Source organism: Salarias fasciatus, chromosome 9 (assembly GCF_902148845.1).
Source record: "Salarias fasciatus chromosome 9, fSalaFa1.1, whole genome shotgun sequence".
Lineage (NCBI taxonomy): Eukaryota > Metazoa > Chordata > Actinopteri > Blenniiformes > Blenniidae > Salarias > Salarias fasciatus.
The window spans coordinates 14,453,381-14,475,182 of NC_043753.1; the positions used below are offsets into that span (position 1 = coordinate 14,453,381).

The 21,802-nt window shown below is 42.5% G+C and overlaps 1 protein-coding gene across 6 annotated transcripts in view; it reads right to left on the reverse strand.

Moving 5' to 3' along the window:
- Positions 1-21,802, reverse strand: part of phldb2b (pleckstrin homology-like domain, family B, member 2b) — a 35,969-nt gene that overhangs the window by 12,380 nt on the left and 1,787 nt on the right. For 3 of the 6 annotated variants that reach the window (XM_030099255.1, XM_030099256.1, XM_030099251.1), the window contains exons 2-9: positions 17,667-17,723; positions 17,262-17,385; positions 14,656-14,754; positions 13,989-14,072; positions 6,703-6,822; positions 4,562-4,746; positions 3,142-4,341; positions 115-483 (exon numbers count right to left, since the gene is read on the reverse strand). In XM_030099255.1, the coding sequence (XP_029955115.1) occupies positions 115-483; positions 3,142-4,341; positions 4,562-4,746; positions 6,703-6,822; positions 13,989-14,072; positions 14,656-14,754; positions 17,262-17,385; positions 17,667-17,723 (2,238 nt within the window). Of the gene's footprint in view, positions 1-114; positions 484-3,141; positions 4,342-4,561; positions 4,747-6,702; positions 6,823-11,317; positions 11,402-13,988; positions 14,073-14,655; positions 14,755-17,261; positions 17,386-17,666; positions 17,724-19,067; positions 19,087-21,802 lie in introns of those variants that run through there. The other 3 variants (XM_030099254.1, XM_030099252.1, XM_030099257.1) reach the window with 3 other exon arrangements.

Sequence of the window (21,802 nt, forward strand, 5' to 3'; positions counted from 1 at the left end):
GAATAATATTTGAAAAAGACTCTCAGATGTTACACCAATACACCTGGGACGCTTCAATACAAAGAAATGAACACATGTAAGAAGGAGAATCCAAGCGAGTCCCACTTCTCCTACCTCATTCCTGATCTGAGCTCGTGGAGAAGGAGAAGGAGCAAAGCTTCTCAGGCTGACAGCAGGCGACTCTGCCCGGTTGTCTCTCTGAGTGCTGTTGCACCGCCGTCGCGCTTGCAGATCGCCTTCATAGTAACCGTTCTCCGAGCCGGGGGAAGTGAAGTGCCCGTTCCCGTTCAAGGATAAAGAGTCCGAAAACACAGAAGGCAAGTCGTCGTCTTCGTCATTCAGCTGAAGCTTCTCGAGTTCCTGGTTGATCTTCTGCAGGTCTGCAACAGCTGAGGTGGGATTCGCAGCGGTGCCATCTCCATCTCTTTCGGACCTGCCCAGCTCCGTGCACAGGGACAGGATGGTCTCCAGTCGCTGTCGCTCCTGAAATTAGCGCACACCGTTGAAGTGGATGCATTAGCAGTGAGTAGTGTCTGACAACATTTGCTTTCATTGCATTCGTGCTTCAAAACCAACCAAAAGAAATTTGCCAGATTAGAGGAAATGACAGATGTTGATTAAAATTGAAGTCACATTTTCACAGTCAGACAAAATAATGTCACACAATGTACAAAGAGTCACACCACCTCTGGAAAATCCTTCATTTTCCATCATAAAATCAAGTTACCAGTGCTCAGATTACCTGAGGAAGCATCGCCGAAGTCAGTCGTTCCTGTCAAAATCTCCTTGATCAGTCCAGAATGCTTCAATATTCAATCGATCCCAACTTTCATGTGATTTATACACTACAGCTTACAGTAAAAGGTTTATATTGTGTTAAAAAAGAGCATCTTTCACAAGTGTTTTCCTCAAACTAAAGTTCCTTTTTCCACAGACCTGCCTGCCTGAACAAAACTACATGTGAGGAGCTATGGGGGCTGCAGAGAGTCAGAATATCCAGAGCTTCAGCGCTGACTTCTTTGGAGGGGGTGACGCACACGATCCACACTGCAGGCCCATGTAGGTAATATTAGATACCGAGTGGAAAAAAAACACGGCACAGAGGTGTGTGCGAGAGAGCGAGAAAGAGGAGTGAACTAATCAGAAGGTGGACAGCTGTCAACTACGATCGGAAGTGTACACGAGAGCAGCCATAACTCCAAACGTAGGAATGTGGCTGTGTGTATTGCCGCTGAGGAAACAAGACACTTTCCAGGGAATCAGGCTCCAGGAAGGAATTTGAGCCAGGTGAGATTTGTGCTGGGGATAACAACCTGCCTGTCTTGAAAGGCATCAACCCTGACATCCCACATAGGAAAGATGTGAGGAAAAATAAGAAGCATTAAATCCATCTGGGTATTCGACTGCAAAATATTACATTCGACAGCTATTCATACACATAGGCAAACACACACATGCATTTCAAATGTGTAATGTGAACCAGGAGCCGATGCAAAACAAGGCTGTGCCAGTTTGCCACCTTGTTCTACTGGACACGAGCCTCTGAGGAGTTCCTGCAGTGAACCACTAGAAACAGGCATCGAGGGGTGGGCTCTCTCTCTCTCTCACACACACACACACACACACACACACACACACACACACACACACACACACACACACACACACACACACACACTAAAACCTAAAAGCCAAAGCATAGAGGCAAAAAGAGCCACTGGAAGCCGTTCTTCATCTCTCCGGGCGTATTTTCTTAAATTACAGCAGGGAAGATATTTTGATTCTCCTTTCAATTCTGTTAATTTGACAAAATAACAAGCACCTCTTTTAAAAACACAAAAAAAAGAAAACAACATTGTAAAATAAACTTAGACAAACCTCACTAAAAGGAAGTTCATTCATCACAACATTCAATTTTTTGGTGTTTTGCTCAAACATGCTCCTTCCTTTTAACTTGGATATATTGACCAGCCCAAGGAGTAAATATCTAAAAATATCTTAGGATGGCAGTTTTTTAAAACCACCACTAGAGGGCAGAAAAATAAAACTCTGAAAAATCATTCAGTGGAGGTGAATAACAAAGGTGATAAAACTGCTGTTTCCAACAATCAGATCAAACTGGATTAGAGAGAATGCCTGCTTGTTGAATTATATACCAAACATAATTTACATAATTTTGAAAAATATATATTTCAATGCTCATCAGAATTTAAATCAGACTATGAATAAGTAATTTCAGTGTTAAATTTATTGCGCGTTTATACGAGATTCTACATTAATTGTTATACTGTGGACTTTGGGTGCATAACTCATCTCAATACTCGATAAAATGAAAATCAGCTCTCATATGAGAGCATGACAGAAGTTTAAACCCGCCACTGAATACAGCTGGAAAACACTGCCGAGCTTATGGATCATACTTTGTTTGTGCAGGATTCAGAGGAGAATTTCTCACAGTTAAAAGCAACTGTGGGTAGATTATGGCTGTGCAAAAGAGAGACATATCTGGAGAAGGAAAGTTAGGATTATGAGGCCAGTACGAGCATCTGTGTGTGTGTGTGTGTGTGTGTGTGTGTGTGTGTGTTTATCCACCTGCTACACAATGACTCTGTAATCTTCTTGGTTTCCCTAACCCACATGTAACTGATGTGTTCTGAGGCTTTTGAGCCATGCAAACCACACCGGGCGGACCTCCAGATGACTGGCATCGACACACAACCCGACACACACACACGCACGCGCGCGCACGAACGGACACACGCATACACACACACACAGGGTTAAGAATAGTGTTGTTAGTACGGGCAAAGTTCCATTAGCATCTGTTGAGTGGTGAACCTCACTACAGTGTGTGTGTGTGTGTGTGTGTGTGTGTGTGTGTGTGTGTGTGTGTGTGTGCTGAGCCTCCTGGGAGAATATGTTTCAGAGGCCAATGAGTAGGTTACACTGAAGGGACACATTCCTAAACCCTGGCCATTTTTTGTGTGTGCACATGTGCAGAACAAATTCAGTCTTCAACAGAAAATAAGAACTTGTAACGTCTTCGTTTTCGCACCACTGAAGGAACTCGCATGGCCGGTACATGATATTATCATTTAAAAACTGAAAACTAAATGTAGGAACATAGAGAAAGAAACTCACCAGTCTCTCCACCTCCTGCTCTCGGAGTCGCTCCTCTTTTTGGCGCTGGTGGTAGTCTGTCAGTTCTTCCTTCCCGCTCAGTGAGCTGATACTGCCCCGCCGTTCCCTAAAACCTCCAGGAGGGTTAATTCCCGCCTTTCCAAATGACTGCATCCTCTCCCCGAGACCCATCCCAGGTTCCAGTCCTGCCTTCCCAAAAGAGGGCCTTCTCTCCCCGAGTCCAATCCCAGGAGTCAGTTCAAGGCCGACTCCTCGTCTGTCCCTCTCCCCCAGAGAGCTCTCGCTGCCTGGAGAGACTGCCTGGCTCGACAGCCTTTCCGTTTCTGAGGAACCGGGACTTGTGGAGCTGACAGAACCCAGAGAACTAGTGGAGGTAAGGCTGAGTTTTTTGGCGACACGAGGAGAGGAGGAACCCCCTGCCCTGGAAGGGATGGTCACATCTGGTGGGGCACTTGTTGAAGACACAGAGTGAGGAGCAATTGACGAGATCTTAGGGGCGGAGAGGGAGATAGACACGACACCTTCACCATTAGTTATGTTTTGTCCTTGATTGCTGAAGGTATTGAAATTGAAGTCAGAGCTGGCTTTCTGGCTGCTACTATGATGGTCTTTGCTTAATTTGTATCCTGCTGTATCAGAGCGGCGCGGTGGCAGGGTCGACAAGGTCAGCACACCGTTGCTGTTGTCCCGGGGAGACGGGGAGGGGCAGAGGCGTGGCATTGACAGGCTGTGGCCTCCACCCAGCATCCCGGTCAGGGAGCCAGCGGAGTATTTCCTGGTGCGACTGCTGGGCAATGGCTCTTGATTTCCATAGCTCCGTCGGCCCAGACGGGGGCTTGAGGGCATGCTCACCGCCCCTCCTGTTGATGGAGCGCGTGATGAGGAGGACGATGGAGGAGGGAGAGAGAGGAGGAAGCTATCATTACCAGGAACAGAAGTGGAGGAGCCTCCGCCATTCCACATGCTCAGCAAAGGAGAGGAAGTCGGGTTATGCAGCCGCCGACTATCACCAACGCCTGAGCCGTGGCCGCCCGGAGCGCGCGTCGCCGTAGAAGAAGAAGGGTCAGATCGCCGTCCAGGGGAATGAGGAGGGGGTGATTTTAAAGAAGCGGAACGATCTGAGGAATACAAACGTCTGGCTTGCTCCTGATAGGATGAGGACGATGTGGAAAGGCTCGAGACAGGTGTGGTGGGGGGTGACTGAAAGGCAAAAAAAGAAAAAATACAAACACAGTTGAATAAACTTGATTGTATATAGCAGCATTAGCTAACAGAAAGAAATAAACAACCCTGATGATGCATAAGTTCGAGGAGATTAACATTACTCTGTAAAACGTGACACTGACAGCCCCAGACAGACATCCAGACTAACAGCACAGACTTCAAAAGCCCCGCTAAGCCGCGATGACTGAAGGCTAACCTGTGTCACACTGAAGTAAGACGGGTTGGCATTTCCATTGGCCCTCAGGCTGTTTTCCAGGGCAATTTTCTTGCGTTGCAGGGTATCCATCAAGTCCCGAAGCTCAGAGGCTGATCGCATGCCTCTGGCACTGCTGGTGCCCCCAACGACAGCATGGCTGTAGTCGCTGCTGAACTTCAGGTAATCTGGAGGGACAAACAGAAGAAAGGACGACAAATAAGTGGAATAGATGTGGAAAGATAGAAGGAAAAGCAAACTCACAAGCAGGTGATCATTCACAGAGAGAGAATCAGAGAGGAACAAAGGGAGATTGTGGGAGGAATAATAGATGTACAAAATATGAAACTGCAGGACTGGGAGGAGAAATATAAATATATAAAGAGATGAAGAAGCATTCAATCATTTCTGGTTGGTTCCTGGGAAATTGAGGTAAAAGAGAAAGAAACGAGATCAGAGGGAAAACAGGGAGGGGCAAATGGTCATAAATACAGAGGAGGAGAAGGGCAGGAGGTGGTATGTGTACCTGAAGCCGCTGCAGCTATTCACAAATGAAACCCTTGGCAGAACAAACCCAAACCAAATGACCCACAGCTGGCAGTGAAGCCAGCCTCACACATCCACGTTCACACAAACCCATCCGGCATATCCAAGACAAACAGATTTACTCCACTTCCTTAGCATGGGATTTGGTAAATGAGAAAGACCACAAAATATTTTGCTGTACCCTCAAGAGGCCCCCCGCCCTTCCTAAAGCCTTTTATTTAAGGCTGCTTCAGCAGTGAGGGGGTCTTTTTTGAGAGCGGCGTCTGTTTTTACTTCTTCCCTGCTAAATATGAAAGAGGAATATGAACCGGAAACTTTGAACTTTGTACTTTTGATAAACTAGCTTTAAGCAGATTCTACTTTCTGAGCAGGCTTATGAAAATCCAGCAGTAAACATCCTGTCAGCAGACGCACAGCTGCAAATGTTCAGCCGAGCAAAATGTGATGAACCTGTGTATTTTACTCGCGTGTGTCTTTATGTGGAAAAAGAGCTACTACAATGTTCATACTTAGACCACCCAGTGTTTAACAGGCCCGCACACACACACACACACACACACACACACACACACACACACACACCCGCACACATAAAAGCTTTAATATACGTATCTGAAGACGGTGGCTTCATCTGAGAGACACAAATGCCTATAATTTATATAAATGTCCATAATGCACTGGGGTGTTTACAAACTTTATCATAAGTGTGAATACTCAAGCACTTTAAGTAAATGAGCACAGTGGAATATCTTGAAAGCAGAAATATAAGGCTGTGTCAGAAAATGGGAAGCCTTACATGGTGGAGGAGGAACGGGGCATAAAATGAAAGACATCATAAGATCAAAAAACCCTCTCGCACACGCTCACACAAGCAGGGTGTTTGTGTCCATACATGGGCAGACTCCTACAGCAGGCCTGGTGTGGATCTAACCACTTGTATTGTGATTTCTTCTCGGTCAGCTATGTAATGTTACTCTTGCTTTGTCTGGGAGTCCTTCCTTCAGGTGTACAAGTCGGCATGTGAGTCTTGGCTTGTATCAAGAATCACACTGAAGGCTGCTGCTGCTGCAGTTTTGCTATTGGTGCGTGTCTCAAAACACGAGAGAAGCTCAGGGAGGGAGAGAGGAGGACATTCCTAGTGTCTAGGAGTTTAAGGAGTAGGAACTCTTCCAAATATGACACACGCGCACACACACTACACACACACCTTGCTCACTGCCCGATCAATCACAAAGGAGAGGGCAAAGCCCAGCTGTATCACCATGGCGATGGAGGAGGACCAGATGACCAAAACATTCCAAATATGCTTTGGATTTTAGGTTTTAGTGTCTGTGTGTGTGTCTGTGTGTGTGTGTGTGTGTATTGGAAGAAATACCTGCCCCCACCCTCTCTCCACCTTGTCTCCCTCATACAGCTTTCAGACAGCAGATGCACACATAAATCAGGATATAAACCAAGCACAGAATGGTCAACGTGGACAAGCAGACAGTAATGTGGCAAAATAAAGGACGAGGAGCTGATAAGAACAAAACGGAGAGAACGTACAGTTCAGGGTCACGGGAAGGGAGGTGGATTTATTTCCCCTGCTTTCTGCGTACCTGTGTTGTAGGCGAGCGCGGACACGGGACTCTTTTGGGGAAGCATGCTCTTCATTCGGCTGGCCTCTTCAGGATGGTTGAAGCGAAAGAAATAGGATTTACCCAAACACAGGGAATAACCTGGGGGAAAATCACACACACAAAAAAGATCAGCGCAAAAAGCAACCATTTACACAGTATGGAAAGTAAATCTATATTAAACAGCTTTGATAAAAATGACATTACATGTCATACTGAATGGGTATTATATAATAATAACAGCATCTGAAGACACAGTTCTAAGTACAGCTTTAAATGAGAGTGAGCTGAGAGTATTTATTCACAGCCAGACCGTCACCCAGTCAAGCTCGTGCATGCAGCTTGCCATTCCAGCCCACCATGTTTGCTCTGGCCATCAATTAGGCTGAGAGGGCCAGGTATTAAACAAGATGTCAGGGTCACAACCTCTGTAATACACACAGGCAGTAACAGCTGTCCAAATACTTCAGAGAGACAGCGCTGCTGACACACATACAGGAGGTCTTAAGGAGGAAAAACACTGCAGGAAAGCCAAAAGAGAGAAAGAAATGAAAACACTGCGCTGAAGAGCGTTTTGAGTGGCAGGCAAAATCAAACTCGAGTTTCATCACATGCATCCCATTGTTCTCTATTGGTTCGTTCAATATCTCAATCAGTGAGGACAGAGGGTTCACATCAGCCACGAGCAAAGCCCCCATCACGTTTGTGTGAAAGACTCAGGGAAAGTGCCTCTTTAATAGCTCCATTACAGTTACATCAAATTCCTTGGACCTGAAGTCAGACACAACCACTGAGGCAAGAGGGGGATAACGAGAGGGCGAATGGAAAAAGACTGAGCGGAAAAATGTCCTTTCCTCTCTCTCTCCCTCTCGTCGTTTTTTTGCACTATTCCTTCCATCCAAAAACATCATGTCCAAATTAATTCACATCCCAAGTAAAAGACTGTAGAAGAAAAACTTCATTCGAGTTTATAGTTTAGATGAAAGAGGTCTTATATGTCTAGACGGATTTTACCACAAATACAGTTAAAGTCACTAACGAAGTGCAACACACGTACTTTTATTAACCACCAGCTGCACAAAATAAATGTGAATTCTACAGAAAAAATTGTGAAAAAGCTGGCATGCATTAAAAAAAGCATGTTGTGGGGTTTAAACCAGCTGTGTCAAACTCAGTTTAGTTTAGGGAGAAACTAGAGGGCGTCAGACCAGTGAAATGCCAACAAAATATATTGCAGAAGACATGCATAAAAATGTAACATCTTCAAAATCAGTACAGTTTCAACATCATGCCAATTTTAATCTTTGTATCCTGGTGCTAAATACAGTGAAATGTCCGGTTCAATCCTACTGCAACTAACAATGCAACAATGACTCAACTGACAGGCTGGACTTTACCCTCTGGTGTCCCGGGTTTGGCCCACAGACCATATGTTTGACAGAGCTGACCACAATGACAAAAAAACAAAAAAACAAAAAAAATGTTCTAAATCTATCAAACATTCTAAAACTCTCACATTTTAAACTATCAAGTATTTTTTAAAGCCTTCAAAGCTGTAATTCTCAGCACAGGGGGAGGGGGGTGCTAACTGTGATGAGGTGGAGTTCAAACCACACACACACACACACACACACACACACACACACACACACACACACACACACACACACTGTAAAGACATGTTTAGTCTACACAGCTGGACTGTGAACTCCTCAAATCCATACTTATGTAAACACTGCAGCAGGTTCGGACAGAAACTGCGAGGAAACTGCATCATGACACAGATCAAAAAGATGTGTCTTACACACACAAATCAGTATGTCAGCGAGAGTGAGTAATATCTAATAATATGTGTTTCTCCTTTCCAGACATGAGTAATAACACTGTACGTCTTCAAAATATCCTCCACGCTCTTGTAGTTATGTGTGAGGAATCAGGCCCTGTAACACCGTCTACATAATGAATCACAGTATCTCTCAGTATTTAGCGCATGCACAGGAATGTGCACAAAAACACACACTTTGCCAGCAGGCCAGTCTCGTAAAAAAAAAACAATTTCCCACCCTCAACAGCCTCAGCATGTGCTACTACCTTTTTGAAAGTGTAGAGGAAAGTGTGGCGTCCCGATTTGTTCACAGCCGCCGGCCCTCCCCTCTTTCTAATTTCCCCTCAACTTCTTAGCTAACCAATAAGCAAGTTAACTAATCCTATCCTCCCCACCCCCATCAGCTTAAATTTATGTCACCGTGTGTGTCTGTGTAACACAAAGGAACAGAAATAAAAAGAATAGAAAAACAGTGTGACGATTTCAGACACACACTGCTGGCATGACTTTAGCCTTTAACTAAAATGTATCCATGATATTAATACAAGAACACAAACAGCACCACCCACATTTAATCCAAGAAAAAAACTCTCTAATCTGAACTGTGGACAAACAGACCAAATTTAAATCCGTTGTCCTCAATCATTTAAAAAAACACACAAGTATCCCACTGCACTACACACACACACACTTAATCCCATTCACGTGTTTACTTGTTTAGAGGCAAATTGAGTTTGCCTCCCATGTGAAACCCTGCACTGACACTCCCCCCCCCCCCCCCCCCCACACACACACACACACACACATATCCCTCCCCTCCTACAAACACACTTAAAATGAGTCTGCATATACATTTATAGGATAATTTAAAGTTTCCAATCTACAAAGTCAGACCTCAGAGTGTTTGAGGACACAGATGTAGGAGCCGTAGCGCGTCTGGAGCCAATTCCTGACCCCATGTAGATCTTACAATCTCACCACAATGTTATAGGAGGGGAAACTCGAAACTGTTTCTCTGTTTGGTTAACATAAGTGGAGAATTGCCAAGCGGAGACCATTAGGCTAGAATGAAAAATAAACTAATTACAAAGATCCCATGTCAAACAAGCAGCTGGAGGAAACTCAGTCACCTTTCACTCACTCAGGCTTGACGTGGAAACAAAGTGTTCTCAGTCCTTTTAAAGAGCAGTCAGAAAAATGCTCGTTTTAGATGCTTCCCTTTAAGTTTTCTCCAAAGTGCTGCAATAAACTCTAACATCTGGACGGTGCCTGCAGTTGAATCTAAAAATGAATTTGTCCATTCATGAAATGATGCATATACACAAACAGGCCGCAGCGGGAGTGTAAATTAGCCTCAGAAACCACAACTGAACACTCTCTGGGGCATAAGGGACCAGTAGTAACATCACGAAAAAACAAACTGATCTTTTCTCCAGGGAGTAGAGCAATTCAGTCACATATTCCCTCTCACATGCACGCACTCACATGCATAATTTGGCTCCTCACCAGCTCGGTAGCTATCTTCCTGCTGCTTGATCACAAATCGGATCCACAATGCATCAACTCACCAATCTTCTTTCAAGTAAACAAAGCAGACTTTTTATCACCTCATCTATATATATATAAAAAAAGCTGATCTAAAAAGATATTCTCCTTTCTCGTTTGTTTAACGTCTATAGCTGGTAAATCATGCCGAAGGCAAGCGGGAGAGAGAGCTGTGAGGACAATAACATCCCGGACAATGGGACAGGTTTTGTTTCCAGGTGTCAGGTATCCTGAACCACAGAGTCCGTCTTCATAACCAAAGCCTAGTTCTCTTTTGTCATGTGCTCTCACACCAGCCTGTGAACTTCACCGGCTCATTTACGTATGGCCCTGAGGCTCACACACACAACAAGCAACAAGCATTTGCATTGAAAGATGCAGGCTACAACCAACAAATCAAGATCAGACGTTGTGGAAAAAGGGAAAACTGATGAAGACTGTGTCGAGTTGTGGCAGTGAATCATAGCTGCAGTCATGCAATGAAGGTTTTGCATAATGTACTTTTTCATTGTCAACAAATTTATTTCAACGAAATGATCCGAAGCTTCTCTGATGTATCCATATTTGTGTGAGAAAATCTAATCTTTTAATAAATGGTTTCTATGACAGTCAACCATGAGGCTTTTAAACTATGAGCTCAGCTGTTGAGCAAAAGGTGTTTGTCCCAGTAAACACAGCCTACTCATCTTATTTAAGTGGTGAGAAGAAAGACCAGAAATAGACTGATGGGACTGAGATCAGTCAGTCTAAAGAGCATGTCTGGCAGAAAAAGTGTGTCTTCAAAATACATTATTCGGGTTTGAAAGTTAAAATAAACTGAGACAGTGAAGTATAAAAGAGAGTGCCGGTTCATCAAACACACACATCGCAGACTGCCTTTAGGGCGCGCAAGCACACACATGCACGTGGTCTCTCTCTCTCTCTCTCTCTCTCTCTCTCTCTCTCTCTCTCTCTCTCTCTCTCTCACACACACACACACGCACACACACACACACAAACACACACGCACACGGTCCTACTATTGTCATAACATAGATTTTGTATTAATGATGAATGCACCATACTGAACTTGATTTTGACGATGCAAAACAGTTTTTTTTTTATAGTTTTGTGTTAAACAGTAACAGAAAAAAAGCAGTTGCAGAACTGCAGCATAAAGACGAAAAAGGTATCAAAGTGTATTTTAAAAATACAACAGTAAGAGGAAAAATAAATTCTGTTACTGACCTTCTGAGTCCCATGAAGTGAGCACTTAAGACAAGAGTAACTATTTCCTTAAGATAAAAGCTTAAGGAATTATTTTTAATAGTAGGTAAAATCAGGTAAAATAGTATTTTTAAATAAATGAAAGGCTTGTTGTTTTTCCTCTGTCCTGAGGTGAAACTCCTCCTCAGTCGTCTTCACTCCCTTTAGAAGAAAGTTCACTGATTTTAACATCCATGAGCCAGAGCCTAGGACTGTACCAAGTCTCTGTGAAAGGGAGGGGGATACAGAAAAGCAGCACTGAAGATAAGGAACAATTTCAACACTGTCAATATCCCTAACTACCATTCAAAATAATATTACAATATCAACACTAAAAACAGCATTGAATCAGTGTAGGAAATTACAATTCACTATAAATGTAACATATCAGCATGCAAAATCACCTATTTGTAATTGGTACATTCAAAGACGGTCCAACACAGAGGTATTTGGTAGACGCCCCCTCTGCTTTCTTTGTCTACCTACCTATTTTCCTCCTCTTTGCCCTCAAATAGCTACATTAGACAAGTGTAACTCTATGCCTAACAGTCTAGATGAGATTGGCTCTTAATATTGTCGCCTAGACTCTTTTAAAACAGAAACTATGAGTTCATACTGAAAGGGACAGAAGATAAGAGTTCTGTGTGCAGATCTGCTGCCATCTGAATGAATAAAAACAGAGCTGTAAATTTTCAAGAATAAAGATGTCACTGAAATGCAAACAGGAACAAAACTCTTTAGGGAGAACTTTGCTTTTGATTTGCATTTGACTCTGGTCAGAGAGAAATGTTGGAGATGAGCAATATGCTCCAACTTTATTACAAACTGAACTGTGGAAAAGAAAAGAAAAACCTTATGGAAGGATGGCACAGGATAAAAGGTGCATACATTCTCAGGATATAGACGTCTTCCTGCTGACCAGCTGGATGAATTCGATTAGCTTATACAGTTGTTTTTAATGTCCTCTTACCACATGCTAACATTCAATGTGAAACTGCTTTTTTTTTTTCCTATGATGCTCCCTAAACTCATTGCTATTCGACAAGTGACATCCAGCTGTTCCAGTGAGTTTGCTGTGAAGCTGATGCGATTCCAGGTCATGCACCAATTTCCCAAACACAGAACAGTTCATTTCCTAAACATAGCTAATCATCTCCAGACTCCCGTACAGTTTGCATTTGTGTGTACGTGCGCGCATGTTTGTGGTTAAAGTAACTGAACCCAGAGCATCTGAGGCCAGTGGATATTCTTTCTTTTCGCCGCTTTTTTCTTCCTCCATAATTTTCCTAACCATGACCTTTTGACTTTTTTTTTTTTTAACCCCCCTATTTTTTCCTTTTTCAGGCCTTTACTTTGCCCTTTCTGCTTCACAATGTCCCGGTGTCGTTTGACAAAGACGAGGTCAATATTTGAATCGGCCAGGCTGAGCGGGAAAATAAATAGGCCTGTCAATATTTAACCTGAAATGGTCAGGCCACTCGGTGACAATGAATAGAACTGAAGTGTAAACAGAAAGGGAAGACAAGCTTGTGCCCTCCCAGTTCACTGAAATGAGAGAAGAAAAGGAAAAGGAAGGAAAACTGAGTGGAAAGTATTACAGTCGGCAAAACAGTGAAAGAGGGAGAGTTTAGGAACAAAAACTGGGGAACTGGGAGAAGCAAGAGAAAGACGGGAGTAAACAGACCAGAGATAATGAGTCGTAGATAATGGCGGACAAAGAGCAGACAGAGGCACGTGGATAGGGATGACGAGAAAGATAAGGAAGGAAACTGATATTCCAGAGACTATGTTTGAGTGTTTGGAGAGTTTTCTGCAGCCGGCAGTGACAGAACCTGGAGGGTTGTGTGTGCTCCGCTGTTGGTGGAAGCTGTGACTCATTATAGCAGCGAGCTGTTCCAAACCACAATGAATTAAACCGAACCAGAGGGACGCACATCCACAGAACTGTACACACACACACACACACACACACACACACACACACACACGCCCAGTCTTGTATTTCTATCCTTGTGGGGACCGTCCATTGACTCCCATTCATGTCTAGCCCCTAACCCTGACCCTTACCCTAACCCTAACCCACACCACAACAAAGCCTAACCCTAAAGAAATGTTTTTGCACTTTTACTTTTTTCAGTAACAACAACATGGTCAAGAAAACACTGTTTCTCCTACTTAGGACCGGAAAAAGGTCCCCACAAGGCACGTCGTTTCACGTTTTGCTATCCTTGTGGGGACATTTGGCCCCAACAAGGATAGAAATACAAGAACACACACACACACACACACACACACACACACACACACACACAGACACACAAAATCTTTAAGTGAAATTACACACAAACATACTGTACAGCCTGTACTTCCAGCAGGAACCCAGCAGAAAGGCAACTGTGCCCAGATGACTCATACAAAAAACATAGAGGAATGCAAGTTAACCAATCGACAAGCTAACTACTCTCCCCGTCTTTCACACACATGCACACCCTGAAACTACACTCTCAGCAATACAGTCAACTTCATTGAAGCCGTGTGCTTCCATTAACCAGTAGGTGGCAATATTTCAAAGCAGGTAATGCAAGACCCAGTAACCAGATGCAACAGCGAAAGAAAGCTGATATGCAGCATGCAATCCTTTCCCAGTTCTCACCCTGTGTGAGTGGCGTGGGTACTGTGACCTGGACTCCATCCAAGCTGCAGAGGTGACCGCAGGGGTCAAGGGTCACAACACCTCCTGGTAGAAAGAATGCGGGAGAGTGTGAGGGTTAAACACACTTTCAATTCATGCAATGCGCTGTATGTATAGCATTTATATTTCAATTGACAACTTACAAAAGAGTTCAACTCGCTCACACACACACGGAAACATCAGTTAAGTCCTTTTGGAAACTAACATGTACATAAAAGGACAATTAAATGATCATACTATGATGATTATTATTAAACATCTAGATGACTGAGGACTTATTAGACTCTTAGGACACAAAAGAGTAAGCCAGTGATATTGTGGTAATCACTTCTGATGCTGAATAAAGATAATCTTCACAAAACAAGTCTAAATACTTTTGTGTTTATGATGGAATTTAGCTGGAAATCTTTTTATGGGATGATGTCAAACATAATCTTACTTCAGGAACATATTTGTTTCCAATGATTCAGCAGGGTTATAACAAAAATATATGTGGTTACAAAGAGTAAAGCTTGTTAATTACAATGTAAAGAGATTGCTTCTTTATCACAATTATAAGCAATGATGCAAACTCTAAACCAGTTCATCAGATTAATGCAGCTGTCTTCGGCGTGACCCCGACACCAACCTTCATTGAAGATGAGGCAGTGCTCTGCCTCGATGCCGGGCCCCTGGACTGTAATATCTTGAGGAATTGGTGCATCTTCTCTGCCGATACGCGTCACCCCTAAAACATTGAAATACACACTGTGGTAATCACTCTAATGAGGATGCAGTGTTATCTAGGCTCGACAGTGTGACACATATAACACTCCACTGTGACGCCAGCAAAGAGATCAGCCATACAGGACTGAAAACTAACAACTCTATTGCTTTTAAGGTGGCATTACCACCAAAGCCACAGTGTGTGTGGGAAGATATGTGATAACATGCATGCTGAAGACTGCAGGACTCAAGGTTTAAGTCAGATTTTAGCCAACATCGGTCTGAAAGGATAGATCACATGTCAGAGTAGAAGATCTGGAGAGCAGAATAAAGTAAAACATCACTTTAGAATCTTTATATGCAACAAAGATAAAGAGATAACACAGGTCTTAACTTTAACATAGAGTTTTGAACCTGGAGGTAATGATAACAATGCACAATGTTGAAATTGCACCCCCTTTTGGGCAAGAAGAAAAATAAAATTGAAATCATTCAAAGGTTCTCATTTATCACTACATTAATCAGCTTACTTGCGATCAAATTAGAACGCATGCTTTTAAGACTTTGATTCTCCTGATGCAGATTAATATGTCCGGACAAGCAACATGTTCAAACTGATCAAGGAGAGTATAGGAGTTTTATGCAGAAGGCTGTCTTCCATCCAGGAGCGAGGGTGAGGAAAGCGGCGTCATGTATCATAAAAAAAATGTGTGTTCAGATTGAAATTTTCTTATGGGAAAACGACTCTCAGCGCTCCCGAAATGTCTTGTTCACATAGCTGACATTCCTCATTGGCATGGGAGGGCACACCGAGCAGGGGAAATGAGAAATGGCATGAGAAGGCAATATGCAAAAATAATACCACTAAACTTAAGATATGTGAGCAGGACTCACTCCACCACTGGATCAACCTTTTTACTGCCAGATATGTGATATTTATCGCAATCTTTCAATAATAAAATGTTGAAATGGTGTTCATTGTGTTGTACAATGCTATAAGTATAAAATAACTCACATCTCTGTAACACATAGCAGTAGATTTCTGAAAAAGTATATAAAATTTGATTAATATTATGTTATACATTTTTCAAATGGACTATGCTGAATATGCGAGACTACAACTAAACATAACTGAGTATGAGCATACAACTTTCACAACGGCACTCTCATGGAGAGGATGAAAAAAGAAACAGAAAGCGTCTGTTTCTCTGCATCGGGAATATAATAAAATCTTTGTCTATTTCACAAACGCCTGAGAGTCACAACGATTACTCAACTACGAACTGAAGATTGAGTGGCTTTTAAAGTCACAAATGCAAATGTGATTCAATTTGTCGTACGTCATGAATGATCTTTAAAAGGCTACAAAATAACATGTACAAGTGCTTCCCTCAATTCATCATGTTCTAAAAAACTATTTATCAGAGTTGATCTTTTCCCTACTAAGAGTTTGGCGAGATACTTAGCGACGTGCAATGAGGCTGTAGTTTTTGCTTCTTGAGTTTGTGGAAATATAGATTTATTACTGTTGTGGTGGCATAAATATCTTTACACTTGCACATTTTGGGGACTCATTATTGTTACATCACATGGAAAATCAGTTAAAATGTGAGAAGAAGACATGTTTCAAGGTGAGACAGTGGTGGAGGGAGATAAATTAATATAAATCAGTGCATTGCCTCTGGGAGGAGTAGCTGGTTTTAAGGAGTGTAAATGCCAGAGTGAATGAGGAAAGAGAGGGGAGTGGATGACACCTGTGGACTGCTGATGACAGAGAAACTATAAATAACTTCAATACATGATCATAGAGGAATCTCGAGTGTGTGAGCCAAGAACTGTAAGACGATGTTTATGATGAAGAAAAAACTTTCTGAGCGTATCTGGAAAACACATTCCAATGATATAGTGACTGAGTGGTTTTACTTTATTGTAAAAAAAAAAACAAAAAAAAACAACAAAAAAAAACTGTCTTTTGTTTAATCACTGTTTGAACAATAGCTTGTTAATAATGTGCCTGTTATTTTCATGGTTCAGCATAGATTTGGGCTGTGTATGACCGAACCAGTAAGATCACTTTGTTCTTGTGTGACAATAAAGAGAAATAAATGTAGATTTAGAAATAAGTTGTGTGGAATTTGCTGAATAAACAACCCCGTTTTGCAAGAAATTAGCGCCAACTTCTCTCCCTGACTTGATTGCAGTCCAGCAAAGAGTATTAATTTCCCTCACTCCACCTTTCTGGTCACCATGGGAATGAAGCCACTGGTGCATGCGAAGAGGGCAAAAAGAAAACAGAAGTCGAGGAGGGAAAAGCAGACAAGCGCAGAGATGAGGGGAGGGAAGAGAACGAGACCGTAACGATCTGGCTTTTCTACGGGTTGTAACTTTGCATGATGACTGAGAAGTTACTTTAGAAGATTTATTAATTCACACATCAGAAACAAGGGAAACGATGGACGGCTACTTCATTAAGATAGTGATTCTTCATTGTGTGTATGTTTTGTGTGTGTGTGTTTGAGTGTGTGTTACCTTCTTTCAATGGCAGCAGGGTGATCGCCACACTCAACCTCCCACTGCCCAGACTAACCAGATGGGGCGTAGCGGTCTGAACCTTGAGCCCTTTTCCTGTGTCGATCAGGTCCAGCGGTGGAGACTGAAAAACATCAGTTATTTTAGAAAGGTCAATTTGATACTAAAATCTATGAGCACACATTTTTTTTGTTCTTCTCAATAGGATAAAATAATCATAGATAGTTAAAATAGAATTAAAATAATAAATAGAGCTGCAAAAGAAAGTGCTAACATCACTTCATTTTAATTTTAGTGATTTTCTATGTTCCTATTAAATATTTTTCTTATAAAATAGTCCTTGCCTTTGTGATGAATTCCATTAAATGTGTGTGTGTGCATGCATGTTTGCGTGTATCCCCTCACCTTGGGGTCAACGGGGGACCTCTGATCTGACTCTGGTTGGAACATCATCTCAGATTCCTGCACACAAACAGAAATCGGACAAGTAAATACAGGCAAACCAAAAACAAAGCAGACATATGAGACAGGAACACATGTAAACATTTACACTGAAAATCCGAATGTAAATGCAATTAAAGACGTGAGCAGAGGTGGGCAGGCTGCTAATATCGGTCTTTGCCTTTATCCACGCAAAGTACACAAAAGTGACATAATCCACTTCAGATTGGATATATCTACACAGAATCCTTGCGTAAGGATTGCTGCACACACGCACGTGCACGCGCAGGCACGCACCCACATACTGCTGCAGGCATGTCCAGCTGCCACATGAGAGGAACTCTTTCTACGAAAGTGTTCCAAGGAAAGTGTGTGACTGGAGAGGAAAAACATGCACACGCGCACACATGTAAAAAAATGTTGCTTTTCTCACAACTTATTGATTATGGCTTCAATTCACACAGCAGCACTGAGTGCACTGCAGTCTTTGTCTTTATTTGCTTATGTTTTTTTGTTAGATCTGACACATGGCAAAGTTAATCAATATGAATTTCTGTTACTTACTTGACATATCACTAAGCTTTTAGGCCACATAGCCACCATCTGTCATGAAACTGCAATCAAGACTTTTGGTTGCCGGAGGATCATTCTTGTTCATTTTTGTGACCCGCTGACGTTTTTAGTGCCAGCCTCAGGCTAAAAACATCAGAGATATAAATCACAATCTGTTCCATGAAGATGCAATGTCCATGAAATTCACCAAGCACATTCTTCCTGCCAAGAAAACAACTCCTTGCTTTGGAGGTCCCATTAGCTTCTTTCTTCTAACACAGGTCAGATGTCAAGGTGTGTCAAAACAAAGGCATGTCTTAATCTCACGGGCACGTTCTGCTGAACAATCTCATGATCCTTGGTAATGAAGCCTCTTCAGGCATTTGTCTCTGGAAAGAAACGGCAGCTACTACAAGTTTCTACTGCCTTTATCTTGTAATGATTTGCAGTCAAGTCTAAATTACAGAGAACATCAAGTCACAGCGTTTTATGTTTAGTGGGAATATTGCAGCTGAAGGGAAGAGGATGACAAACTCAAAGAGGAATGAAAGCGGAGCGGGATGAAAGTAGGCAGAATCGGCAATGTCTCAGAAATGTACGGTCGAGTGAACAAACTCAGATCCTGAGCCAAGGACAACCCCTGCACTACCCTGCAATCTGGAACAGCAAAAACAGTCGTGCTACTATTTGTGTGTCTATACACAATCAAGGACGCAAACATGTGGACACACACACACACACACACACACACACACACACACACACACACACACACACACACACACCCAGATGGATGAGTGAAGAGCTTCTCACCAAAGCAGAGATGATTACAGCTTATAGGAAACCACCATGACCGCATCTTGTTTTCCACCTCCCGTCATCACTACTTCTTTTCCTTTTTTCCTTTCGAGTTATCCTCCAGTTCATCCAACTGTAATATTGATTAAATTCATCATTTTGCATAATTAATAAATTCCTACTGTCTCATCCTTCTGCTGTTAGTTATATACTTCTTTTTTCTCTTGTCTCCTGCCTTTTAATTCCCACTCTTTACTCTTTTTTTCTCTCTCTCTGTCTCTTTCCTCCAATCACTAGCAGAGGAAATACAAATCAAACCCAGTTCAGGAGCGCTTCCTCTGATTCAGGGCCGGTTTCCTCTCTGAGCTCACTTCCTTTGCTTCTTTGACACCCTCGCTGCCTTTGAACGCCCCTCGGCACAGACAAACGCACACTGGCACACACTCTTTCTATTCAGCCACCCTTCCAACCCCTTATCCACACACAAGCATCAACAAATAAAGTCGCACATAAGCTTCTAAGGCATGACGATACGGGCTACGCATTCCACTGGTTATTTCCACGACCGGTGTAGACAAAGCAAACACGCTGTCTATGGTGGCAACATCAGCTGGCTGAATGATGGAGACCTGCTTAAGAAAGGAGGTCAATCCCACTGCACAAGTTAAAAGAAAAACCATTCAGTTGTTTCACTATTTTTTAACACTCAGGCTCTTTTCTCTACTAAGTAGCTTCTCTTTTTTCACATTATTTCTTTTTGTTCTATCTCGTGCCCTCATTTTCCTGTATCCATGGCCCCCTCTTTGCCCTCATTCCCCAGGTGAGTTCCAGTGGAGGCAGGTCAAGACAGGTTTGTAGCTTAGTTTACTGCAGTTAAAGCAGGGCAGTGCAGCGTGTCAACCCCCCACTTTGAGATCTCGCAGTTCCTTCTTTTTCTTTCCCAGGAGAGCTCACACCTGCATCTTCCAATGATAGTCATGTTTCACATCCAGAGCTGAGCCAGTTACTGAAATGCCATGAATTGATTACAGTTATTAGTCACTTTTTCAAAAGTAATTGAGTTACTTTACTATTATCTGAACATTTAAAAGTAATAAAGTGCTTGCAAAAGCAACTCTTGCTCCTCCCATTACGTCAATAACATCAATGTAAGCAGCTGTGTAATAAAGCTACACAATGAATTTACCATTATCCGTGCAACATCATCACACACAATATACGTCACACAAAACCGTGGATGCAATGAGGAAATTAGGAGCAAGAGAAAGAGCACTGTGAAAAAAGACATTAACATCATGCACTTAAATGTTTATAATATAGTTATTGCCTCACTCCTCAGCATTATCTCATATCATATGTTTAACTAAAACCGTGCAGGACTGCATAGTTTTCAGAACTGAAACCAGGGGAACAAAAATCAACTTGACTGTTTCCCATTGCAATCTACTTTCTCACTGAACACTAATGTTTTGATGTGCTTTGTTTACAAAATCCATATCTCCTGAAGTGGAAGAAGTTAATACATTGGGAACATTTTCAAAGATAAATTCTTCTGTTCATGGGAAAGCAGACCAGTGAGAAAATGCTAAAAATGTGCAACTTAAGCGTTCTTTCATTTTTTTTGCCTTATTAAAAGCCTGGGACAATCCTGTTCACTGAGAAAGCTCAGTTTGAGAGCACGACAACAAATGCAGGCACACAAACTCTTTTTGATCCCATCTGTGGAGCAGCTGAGTCTCCCCGAAATGCTCAGTTTGACCCCCATCTGGAGAAAAGGAGAGAAACAAGAGTGATGGAAAAAGACACACTGCTCAAAGAGAAAACTCCTAAAACTTCGAGGCATAGTCCCTATGTCCTGTTGATCGTTCTTCTTTACTCTTAATACTCACGTTTTATGCTGGCAGTCTAACCTCTTTGGCCTTGAGCTCATCAGGACGATGCTCTGAGATGTGTTTCACACCTGACCAACTTGATAACAAGAAGGTGGAGATCAGTAAGAGCTCTAAAGTCCTATCGCCGTGATTTTAAAGTTTTTGTATTCGTCTAACATCTGTATCTCTGCTTCGCTTTGTTTAACGTCTCTCCTCCAGCCGGGTCTTTCTCCATCCCTCTGTCCCTCACTGATATCCCCTCCCAGTACATTCCAGCTTTACCCTCTCCTCCTCCCACCTGACAAAGACAGCATTGTATCACAGATGCTGTTTAATATGGAGTCCCTCTCTCTCTGTGTGTGTCCCTCATACAGGGCCGCTCATGGGGCTAAATGGGGTTATCTCCTTCCTGCCTCTTCGCCCTGTGTGTCTGCATGCTTGTATGTAGCAGCAAGACTGATTTGCTCTCTCATAAGCACATATAACTACTGTACATCTTGTAGTCCACATTAAACTTTTACAAAGTGAATATTTTCTTGTGGTGATGCACAAATGTGCGTGTGCATTTTGTAAAACCTCTAAAAGTGGATTACTACATCTTGACCCTGACCCTCTGCTGAAACAATAAATATCCGCCACACTTGAACTCTCTCACACTCCTATTAGAATTTTCTATTTTTTTTTTTTTTTTTTTTTTTATCATTCAGCAAAGTGCAAGATCCTCACAGGAAAGAAAGTCCATTGTTATTGCAGCTGACTCAAAGGCGGAGGAAATCGAACTTGAATTTCTACTGAGGGTGTGTGTGTGTGTGTGTGTGTGTGTGTGTGTGTGTGTGTGTGTGTGTGTGTGTGTGTGTGTGTGAGTGTGCGTCTGTGGAA